Source organism: Bactrocera tryoni, chromosome 2, assembly GCF_016617805.1.
Source record: "Bactrocera tryoni isolate S06 chromosome 2, CSIRO_BtryS06_freeze2, whole genome shotgun sequence".
Classification (NCBI taxonomy): Eukaryota; Metazoa; Arthropoda; class Insecta; order Diptera; family Tephritidae; genus Bactrocera; species Bactrocera tryoni.
Genome location: NC_052500.1, coordinates 12,725,309 through 12,736,967, shown reverse-complemented (window position 1 = coordinate 12,736,967; position 11,659 = coordinate 12,725,309). Strand labels below are relative to the sequence as shown.

The 11,659-nt window shown below is 33.9% G+C and overlaps 1 protein-coding gene across 1 annotated transcript; it reads right to left on the bottom strand.

The window, feature by feature from the left end:
* Positions 1 to 3,992: 3,992 nt before the first annotated feature.
* Positions 3,993 to 7,794, bottom strand: LOC120769492 (phospholipase A1). The gene is made up of 3 exons (XM_040096521.1): positions 7,228 to 7,794; positions 4,985 to 5,384; positions 3,993 to 4,882 (listed from the first exon to the last, which is right to left on the bottom strand). Exons 1-3 carry the CDS (start codon positions 7,301 to 7,303, stop codon positions 4,147 to 4,149), a joined length of 1,212 nt encoding a protein of 403 aa, XP_039952455.1. The 5' UTR covers positions 7,304 to 7,794; the 3' UTR covers positions 3,993 to 4,146.
* Positions 7,795 to 11,659: the final 3,865 nt, after the last annotated feature.

The following is an 11,659-nucleotide window of genomic DNA, read 5'->3' as shown; positions in this document are numbered from 1 at the left end:
GTTTATTATCATACGAAAGATCATTCTCTGACCTTATATTTTGGAATATAATCTCTTTAAAATGCTGGCCGCGATTACGTCTCAGATGGTCCATCCCTTGAGTTCAATTAACTGGCGAATGATACGCGTGATGTTTTTCTCTAAGGTCTGAATCGAAGCGAGATTGCCCGCAGAGACCTTAAACTTTACATATGCCCACAAGAAAAAGTCCAGCGCTATGATATCACACAGTCTTGGTGGCCAATCGACCGGCCCAAAACGTGAAATTATTTGCTCACCACAGTATTCTCTTAATAAATCCTTTGATTCACGCGATGTGTGGGAAGTGGCGCCGTCTTGTTGAAATGTCACTGAGATCACAAGCTTCAATTTCAGGTATCAAATAGTCGGTTATAAGGGCGCGATACCGCCATTGACGGTTGCGTTCTCACCGGCATCATTTTTGAAGAAATATGGACCGATGTTTCCACACCAAATGGTTTTTTTTTTTTGAATGAAATGGCAGTTCTTGAATCTCTTCAAATTGCTCTTTTCTCCCAGATACGGCAATTTTGCTTGTTTACATACCCATTGAGCCAGAAGTGGTCCTCATCGTTGAACAAAATATGGCTCGAAAACGTCGAATCTTCTTCTAACTTTTTAAGGGTTGATAGAGTGAAGCAATGTCGCTTGAGAAGTTCGGGCGGCTATAGTTCTAGCACCAGCTGAAATTTATACGCTTTTAATTTAGTATCTCGACGTGAGATGCGCCAAGTCATTCCATACATCAGTCCGAGATTGCACGTGGATGCCAGACTGCAGGCGCTCGAATTTATGCCGTGATTATTCTCATTGTGTTCCTTTGTCGATTAGTCGAGAAAATGCAAAAAATACAATAGTTTGGTCGTGGATTTACATCAGTCGACTGTATGGGTGTTTCCATGTTAGACGAATACAAAAAAAGTTGTTCGCTCTCAAAGCAGTTCCAAGCAAATGGATATTTCAATTTTCGGGAAAACTGGACATGTCGTTTGTTCACTAGAACAACGCTAAACAATATATTCTAAGTGATATTCAACCATTTGTTTGTCAGTTGTCTGTCAAGAAATAAGGAAAAACCAGCCACCGAAGACGGATCACTCTTCATCAAAACAATGCGAGCTCTCACATATCGGCTGAAACAACTGCATTTCTCATCACTCAAAACATCGATTTGATGAGTTATCCACGGTTTAGTCCTGACTAGGCATTGAATGCCTTCTTTTTACGCCCGTATGTACAAAATAAATAAAAAGATCAACGTTTTTTGGCACCTGAAGAAGCGGTTGTTGCGTTGAAAATGCATGTTTTGGAGATACCTGAATCAGCGTGGCAAAAGTGCTGCGACAATTGGTTCAAACGTTTGCAAAAGTGTATAGATCTTATAAAGAATGGTTTGAAAAACAATGAAGCCAGTTTTGATAATTAATATTTGCTTTTGGTCTCTATTACGTTATGTAGATGGCAACCTTTTTAAGTTGATCTCCACTTTAAATTTCGTGCTCATTTGCTAATATTTTCCTTCTACATCCTACGTCAGTGTTCTCTCTTAAACGGTATAGGCTTTATAATATTAGATACGAGTATTAGTCTAAAATATCTGGCATACTTACTTTTGAACGTTTTGAATCAAGTGTTCACGACATTGTCCACCTAATTTCGCTTAAGAGTTTCTGCAAAAAATGATCCCTCTGTGTTTAATGGCTGTTTGAATCAAATCTCTTGCTTTTTCTGAATACTACCTGGTTTTACATATTTCTTGAGTATGTACCAAAAAATAAAGTTTCGAGTCTGTGACGAGCTGGATGTCAAACTATTTTGACATTTGATTATGCAATTTTTTGAAGTATGCTGAAAGCTTGTTATATTATTACGGAAACTATAAGAACCTTAACAATTGAATTTTTAATATCTGCATTTTTCAAAAATGATTTTATTTTTACACTTCCATAATACTTTTCCAATTTATTTGTTAATCTCTCGGCATCAACTTTCAGTCATATCCATAACTTTTTTAAACATTGCTCATATTCATTTGGGTTACATTGAATGTTGGTGTATTCTCTAACTAAAATCAAATATTTATTCACGTAAGCGCCTTTGAATACATACAAACATATGTATAGATATGGAAGTAAACTTTTGTTTGTATTATTTGTTCCCTTAACGGTGCTAAGCCTTTAAGTGTGTGTTTGTGAATTTTCAGTTTTGCGGAGCTTTGCTTAATCCGCTGTTAATTCCCAGTTAATATTCTTTTGCGTAAACACTTAACAAAAGCTTAATGCCTATGTATGTGTGACAAATACGTGTTTATGAATGGAGCGAAACATATAACGGTTAATTGAATGTGTATAAATATATGTATATACCTTGTAATCATAAGTCTGTAAAGAAAAATAAAGTTTTATGCGTGAATCCCGCTGAGAAATTTAAAATTTGTCTCCACCCTGTTTTTTAAACCGTTACTTTAATTGTTAGCCTACTTTTAGGCATGTGCCTTCAATCTGATTGGTCATAATCATAAACCAATAAGCAGCGCTTTCAGAGCTAAGCTGCGATCGTGTAATTAACAGCACAAACGAAGTGAAGCACAAAGCGCATATAATTTGAATAGCAAATGCAGGTCAATAGATTTATGTAGACAGAGTTTCAGTAATGAAAGATTTTAAATTTTGAAATTAAAATAATTTGATATATATAATTTTTGAAGTGTGATAGAATATTGAGCATATTTCCCAATATCTTTCGTGTTAATAATTTATGTTTAATAAATCAGATCGGGTGGCAGCTTCTGACAATAAAATATTTTATAAAAATTTTATTGAAAATGTTTGGAAAAGTTATTAACATTATTTGGCTTTTTGAATGATGCAATGTAATACGCGAAGAGGTTGCCACCTGCTTAAAAAAATAAGTGGAAGTCTGAAAAGAGAAAAAAAGCTCAATAAACTGTAGAAGCAGAGCTTTAAGGTAGCAATATTTTTCAAGAAAAGTTTTTGGCGGCTTGCCACCTATTTTTTCAAATTCAGAGAAGAGAAGGAAACTCAATAAACTAAAGAGGGTGAGCTGTAGTTAGCAAATTTTTGAAAGAAAGGGTTGCCACCTGTTAAAAAATATCTATAATGCTATAAATCATATTTGAAGAAAAACGAAACTTAAGCGTCTTGAAAGGTGAATCTTTTTTTTTTGGTGAAAGATGAAAATATTTTTTGGAAGAGTTGCCATTTATGTAATAATTAAATATCATCTATTTTAAAAAATTAAGTAAAAAACAGAACAGAACCCAATAAAATGTAGAGAAACCTTGTAGTTAGCAAAATTTTTCAAGAAAGGGTTGCCACCTGTTAAAAAATGTTTAGCCTAATTAATAATACCACGAAATGCCTTAGATTTTATTTTAATAAAAAAGAAACTATAGTTGGCTTAAAGGCAAATATATTTTGGAAGAGATGCCAATTATGCAATCACATTAATAAAACAAATGACGTATTTTCTACGCCCCTAAATTAATTTTTAGCACCAGTTTTTTAAGCAAGTTTTATTAAGCAGCTTTTTAGAGCTTTAGCAACTCTCCTCTAACTATTTCAAAGAGAAAAAATTATTTTTTAGTCAGACCGTGTCATATTGTTTAAATTTACTTATATTTTTCACCAAAATGTGGCAACGTTCTTGAATATATATTTTCTTTTATATAAGTGGCAACTCCCTCTAACTATTTCTTACAGAGCAATTTGATTTAAGGTCAGTCCTTGCCATATTATTCATTTTACTTATATTTTTCCAAAATGTGGCAACGCTATTGAATATATACTTTCTTTTATATAAGTGGCAACCCCCGCCAACTATTTCTGCGAGAATAATTTGGTTTAAAGTCAGACGTTTGCCATATTTTTTCAATTCATTTACATATTTTTTCCAAAAATATGGCAACGTGAATATCTAAAAATATTTTGAAAAAAATAAACACATTATAGTTCGTTTAAAAATTTATTCGAAGTTAAAATAACCATATTCGCATAAATAGATTTAAAAACAATTTTATTCTATAAAAATAAAAAAAGTGGCAAGCTTTAGAACAAGTATCACATTTTGCAGTCCTTACTCTCACCCTCAACCATAAACTCCGCTTCACGCCTCTTCATTCTGCCAGTTGCGACCCAAAGCAAACGGCGCGCCCGTGCCCGTCTTCACATAGAATATACCGCTTTTCAGTTGGGCAGGCTCACCGCCCATTCGATAGAGATCCGCAGGTGACATCTCTTCATTGCACTGCCATTCCGGCTCACGCCGCTCACAGCGTGTGCCCCAGAAACCTACATCGGTTGTGATGGACTCAGCAAACATTTTGTAGGCGCGTATGTGTGAGCAACCCACATAGTAGCAGCGACTTTGGTAGATACCATAATTCGGGTAGAACGTCGCGTTGCCGGTGGGTTCAAGGAAACCCAAATTGCCGCTGGTCTGTATCGACTCGACATATTTGGCATCTGTGGGATCTATACGAAACTCAGCGCTACGATGACGGAACTTAGGGCCCGCGGGATCCAAAGCAAAGATTGTGTTGTAGCGCGCGGGTTGAATGAGTTTGCCTGCAGCGCCGGCAATTTGTGCGCCCAACGAGTGACCGATCAGATACATGTCATCGTAATCTGCACCAACTGTGCGCTGCAAGTGTTGCGTGAAGCGTGCGACTTGTGCGCCGAAGCCCTCAATCATTTTGACAACCGCGAAGTAATTCACATTGGTGGCGCTAGCGCTCCAATCAACGATAATCACATTGTAATCGCCGCGCTTGAGATAAGCATTCTTGACGTCGCGATTGAAGGAGCCACGCGACTGACTCATCCAGCCGTGTATGATGATGCTGTTGGTGGGGGAATAAAAGTAAAAACCAGTTATTAATTGGTTGAACTGGCGCGCCTTCTTTTAATTGTGCGCTTTCTATTTTTGTCGTCTGTATACTAACCGCGTTGGTTGCCTGGGATTGAAGCCGGCGCGCAATAATTCTGCGCGCTTATCGCTGATGCGCAGTTCACGCCCACATTCGGGGAAGTCCTGTTTGAAGAGGAAGAAATTCATATTCATGCGCGACATGCCGAAGGGATTCAAATGACTCATAAATTTCTTCAAAAATGACAAATCAAAGTATTTCTTGAAGCCGCGCGGCTCGCGCAAGTCGTTATCACACCTATGCCACACACAGAACTTGTCGTCTTCGCTTTCATCCTCTAATTCCTTATCCATATTGAAGTTTCGTTCCATATTACGATGATGGTAGGCCTCCACTTCGAGATTGGTGAGCACATTGGAAGCGATATCGTCCACGACTTTTACTTCGCGCATGGGCGCTAGAATCGCAGCGAACGCTGTGGGATAACAGGTGTTGTAGTTATATAACAGTGTATAGTTTAGTTATGTGGAAAATTTATACTAATTATATTTACAAAAAACATACATATGTATATCCTACCTGACTAACCTAACCTACATATGTGATAGCCAAATTTCCATTTTTTCTAATTTTAATTTTTAGTGTTCTGGTTGGGAAACTCTAATCCAAATTTTCGAATTCTTAGGCAGAGTTTCGATTTTGTAAAACACTTCGAATTTCGAGTTTTCACTTTTAGTTCAATATAACGAAATTTCGAATATTCGAAAATCGAATTTCGAGTTTTCACTTTTAGTTCAAAATAACGAAATTTCGAATATTACTAATAATCGAATTTTCAAAAGTGAATTATGATTATAAATTAAAAATTTTAGCTTTTCCGACTTTTCCTTGTATGTACATAAGTGTCAAATTTTAAGTATTCATTCCAAATTTTTTTTTAATGAGTTCCAATTTTTGAATTTCGATTTTATATGTTTTCCTTTTTAACTTCGAACATTTTTTTATTGGAATGTCGAATTTTTAGTTTCGAATTATTTATAATTTCGAATTTCAATTCTCTTATTTCGAAATTTCAATTTGAAAATGATTGTTGAAATATTTTTGCAATCCATTTTGATTTTCGAAATATTTTTTAATTTTTAATATTAACATTATTTTTTTATTTTCGATTTTCAAATTTCGAAAATACTTGACTTGAACTTTTTTGCAATTAGTTTTGATTTCGAAACCTTTTTTTATTCCGAATTTTAATTTTGAAATTTTATTTTCGAATTTTAAATTTTACTCCTTCATTTCGAATTTTTGTTTTCATTTAAATTCTTTCTCGTTTCGATTTTTGATATCACTGTTTATTTCGAATTTTAACTTGTTTATGGAATTTCGAAATATAAATTTCCTTTCTAATTTCGATTTTTTTTCTATTTACTTAAAGTAATGGACGTAAGAATATTTATTGAAATAATTTTTGCATGCTGTTTTGATTTTCGAAATCATTTTTAATTTCGAAGCTGTTGTTTTTGGAATTTCGAAATTTTCCTTTCAAATTTCGAATTTTCGATTTTCATTTAAAATGTTTGATTTGAGAATTTTTATTTATTTATTTTTCCATGCCATTTTACTTTCGTAATTATTTTTTGGTATCGAATTTTAGTTTTAAACTTTTTTGGAATTTCGAAACTTAAATTTAAAAAATTAAAATTAAATTTCTAATTTCGAATGTTTGGTTTTCATTTAAAATACCTTATATGAAAATTCGACTGTAACAGTTCACCAACCCATTTTGATTTTCGAAATTTTTTTAATTTCGATTTTTGGATTTCAATGAAAATTCTTGATTTCAAAATTAGTGTTATTTTTCCATTCCATATTGATTTTCGAAATTATTTTTAATTTCGAATTTTAAATTTAAACTTAATTTTGGAATTTCGAAATTTTCTTTTATAATTTCGAATTTTCGGTTTTCATCTAAAATACTTTATTTGAAAATTCGTGCTGAAACAGCTTAGCAACCCATTTTGATTTTCGAAACATTTTTTAATTTGAAATTTTAATTTTAAACTTAATTTTTACATGCGAAATTTTATTTTAAACTTAATTTTGGAATTTCGAATTGCCAGTTTCGAAAATTTTTGTTTGGATTCAAAAGCAATTGATTTAAAAATTAGTTTTTAAATGCTTTTGCTTTCCTTTTTTAGTTCCAGTTTTTAATCCACAACAGTTTAAATTATTTTTTTACTGCTATTTCCATAAAATTAAAGCTTTTTCAATTAAATGTGACCTTCAGGCAGCAATTCGTCTTAATGAAGTCATTCACTTACCGCAATTACTGCTGATAAACGCTACCACAGCCAAAAGCAACAAAAGTAAATCCGAAGCTTTGTGACTAGTAGACATTTTTGCAAAACCAAAAACAAAGAAGTGTGTGCTAAATTTTAATTAAAAAAATCTAATTCGTTGCTCCGAACTGCTCACTACGCAACCAGATAACTCAGCAGTTCCACAAACTGCTAGTTCACCGTTGATTTAGTGTTGTGTTTAAATCCACGAGACCACGTCAATGCAAATGCCGCGTATTAATTTTATTTAATTTTTTCCGATTTTAATTTATTTTATAATATTTTATTCAACAGCTACAATCGTGCCACAAGCGCGCTGTGTGTTGATGCAACTTGTTTGCGCGAGCAATTCAATCGTAAAGCGCAGCAAAAACAATCACAATCGCAATCACAACAATAACAATAACAAGAATAACAATAACGCGGATATGATTTTACAGTGGCAAAGCGCCAATGGCCAACAACAATAATTATTCTGCACGGCTTTGTGCTCGCCGATATCGCGCTCTCAGCGTTTGTTCTGCCCGGTTGCCGGTTGATCACAGCAGCAGCTGCTATTGAACTCTGTTGGCCGCCGTCATGGGCGCGGCACTTTTATACAACCTGCCATTCGGCGCGTGCGACTAGAGGACGAGTGCTTTACTGCATGTGAATGCTGTGTATGTGTGAGAGTGTGTTTGATAAGTGCATGTGTGTTAGTCCGGCGTTGTTTTTATTGTATCGTGCATTTTTGTTTTTGTTTTTGTTGTGTTGTAACTGCGATTTGTTCGCGCTTGCCAATTGCACAAGTTCAAAATTGTCCGGGTATTATCGCGTGCTGCGTCCTGTGGGTCGCGGGTTGCGGGTCGCGCGTTGCCAACTATAGACAATGCAGCGCTGGGTGGAGCGGCATGGAGTACAGATTAAGGCATTTCAATTAGTAGGGAATTCCGCTATCATTGGTGTTTACTGTGAAAATGCAAGCGCTCTTACATATGCACGAGTCTGTGTGTGGGTGTGTGTGTGTTTATAGGCAAACGAGCCCATAAATGTGATTACATAAGTTATGCAAGCGTAATGCTTGTGGCTTTCGCGTGTCAACACGGTTTATACGCTAGCTCTGATACAAATAGGCACTTACGGTATATTTTTGGACTGTTTTCGGTCATATTCAGATTGTACTATAGATTGGTGGAGGGAAAACAAATACTTGTCCGTTAGGTGGCGCTGTCGTCGAATTATTGATGATTATTATCCTGATGAACAACTTAAGATACATCAGAAAGGAACCCTCGGCCTTTCTATTATTTTCTGCTATCTCTTGACAGCTTCTTCAAAAGTCATTATATGGCGTTCCCAGTCCGCTGGCATGTCTTCATATACCATACACACCAATATACCGTACGTCATAAGCGACCATACAACTGCTGCGTGAAGCCAACGAGTTACCCGAGACGTTAGTCTTCAGTTGAGCTCCACCATCCTCTTAATGGTACTGGTGTAAAAGTGGGTGCTTAATTTATTCTAGCGTCTAAGTTGGGTTTCAATGAAAGCTTTCTGTCGAAAAACATAAACTGAAATGAGATTAAATACATATGTTTGCGCATGCGATGTGAAACTAAAAAGGATTAAGAAAGTTCGCAGTCTAAATTTGTTGAAAAGGTTTGCCACTCTGTTGCAGAAAGCTAATTACTGAAAATTTAAAAAGGTCGCCATAGATTTAATTTTTTAATAAAATCGGTATAATTTTAAAAAAGTTTGGTAAAGCTTATAGCTGAAAATATTTTTAGCAGTGTTGCCATATGCTTCAAATTTTCTTTTAAAAAATTAGTTTTTAGAATTTCGATATAAATTTAAATAGATGGCTTAAAATTGAAAATATTTCCATCGGAGTTGCCATATTTTCAAAAAATTTAAACTAAATTCAGAAATAAAATAAAATTTAAATAATCGTATAAGGCTAGAGTAGGCTTGTAATTGAAATGTTTTGGCAGTGTTGCCACATTGATTTTAAAGGAAAATGTAAATAATAATATGGAATAAATATTTTTAACAGCGTTGCCACATGCTTAAAACCTTCTATAAAAAAATTTTCCTACAATCTCTATATCAATGTAAAGGCTTCAAAATGAAAATATTTCCGGCGAAGTTGCCATATTTTACAAAATTTTGAATTCAATTTTAAAATAAAACTAGGCTTAAAATAATGGCAACAAGCAAGTGTAGGTTTATAATTAAAAATATTTTTTGGCAGTGTTGCCACATGTTTTAAAACCAAAATTTATGAAATAAGTGTAAGTTGTTGCAGAAATATTTGAATATACACTGAAACAATTAAATATGTGTAAAATATTTATATACATATATGAGTTAAGTTCTAACACAATTCAAGAACCGGTTTTATGCGCTTAAATTAAGCAAGTCTAAGTTTTGCTATAGTTCCGCAAATTAAATGCATAACTGTCTCTATGCAACTTTTATTTGTATTTTAATATGTTTTTGGAGCAACCAGTTTTGTGGCATTTTTTCATTGATTTTTTTTACTAAATATACATACATATCTACATCAAGCTCGAGAGTTTTATTTATATGCGTAAAAAAGTGGAATTAAGCACTCAGTTGAACGTCAGCAGCAAATCGAAATGAATGAGTGAATGTGTCAGAACCCGAATCGGTGCATTCATGGGATTCCCGCGCGTGCCATTCATGCCTTGTTTTAGTTTTTACTTTTTTTGGATATTTTTTTGTGCTTTTTGAAAGACAACTAAAAGCGGCGGGAAAAACTATTCACAAAAGCAAAACAAAAAACATAAATTTGTACAAAAAACGTACACGTTTTCATACGCACACACATTTGCATGCATATTAAGTGATAAAAAATATAACTGCAAACGCATACATACAAGTATTTATATTTATTTGTGGAGCTATGCAAAACAGTGCACCAAATCGCATTCTCATACTCTTACTCATATATGTTTGGGAGTAGATATATAGATATACATATGTACATACATAAATATTAAGGTGGGTCAAAAAAAATTCCAAATTTATTTTTCTTTTGGAATTCTCAGAAATGTGTTTTTTGACACCTCTAAAAAGTTTCTCCAAGTATGAGCTCTTAATTGTAAGGGGAAGGTCCCGCCTTACAGTTTTCTACTTTTTTCTTATTATCAGATAAAAAAGTTTACTTCACGCTGCCAGCTACTTCAAAAGATATGTTGTTTCATAGTTTTGTAGCAATGTGAAAGCTATAAAGAAATATAATTTTTCGACTATATTAAGCTATTACGAGATATCTAACGTCAAACATCAGTTAAAAAAATCAAAGAATTACAGAGAAAAATAAAAACATTAGATAAAGAACCTATTTTTCAAGGGACCAAACAAAAAAATATTAAATTTTTTTGATCCACCCTAATGTACATATGTGGATATTTGAAATTTTGATACACCCTAATATATATTAATAAACGTATGTATATCAAAAATATTCGTATTTTTTTGACCCACCCTAATATATGTATATGAATACTCTTATATCGAAATATTCGTATTTTTTTGGCCCACCCTAATATATGTATATTAATTTTCGTATATCAAAAATATTCGTTTTTTACCCCCCTAATGTATATTAATACTAGTATATCGAAAATTTTCGTTTTTTGACCCACTCTAATATATGTACATATACAAAAATACATCGTAAATCGAAAATATTCGTATTTTTTGATCCACCCTAATATATATTAATACTCGTATATCGATAATAGTCAATTTTTTTTACCCACCCTAGTTTATACTCATATACAGAAAATATTCGAATTTTTTTTACCCACCCTAATATATTCGAATACTCGTATATCGAAAATATACATTATTTTAGACCCATCCTAATCTACATACATATATATGTATGTATATCCATACTCGCATACTCGCTCGCTTGCATGCGAATCAAAATGTGCTGCGGCTGCGGCTGCGGCGTCGCTGTGGCTGCTAACGCGCATATTTATCTGCAATTTCGGCATGAATGCGAAAACCAAACTTAAATCGCCTTTTATTTCGCACGAATACGGGAATTACACTCCTTCCTTAATATCATCGACATTGCCATTTTTATTTAATTCGACTTTTATTTGAACTTTTTGCGCTTGCCGTTTACGCTTGTGCTTTTTCGGCATTTACACGCATGGCAGTTTCCTGGCAAACGACTCTGTCACTACCGAAGTCAGTAGATTCATGCATTTCATTCTTTGGGGAAATGTAGTTAGCGTGCGTAGAAGTAGTGAGTAATTGAAAATGACGTGGCAGGTGAGTTTTTTGTTAGGTTTTCTCCATTAGTATGCTACAGTGATCGCGTGTAGATTCCAATTAAAACGCTACAATTAGCAATATTAAAGTTGCAGCTGCATTTAGTATCAGTTTTTATTGC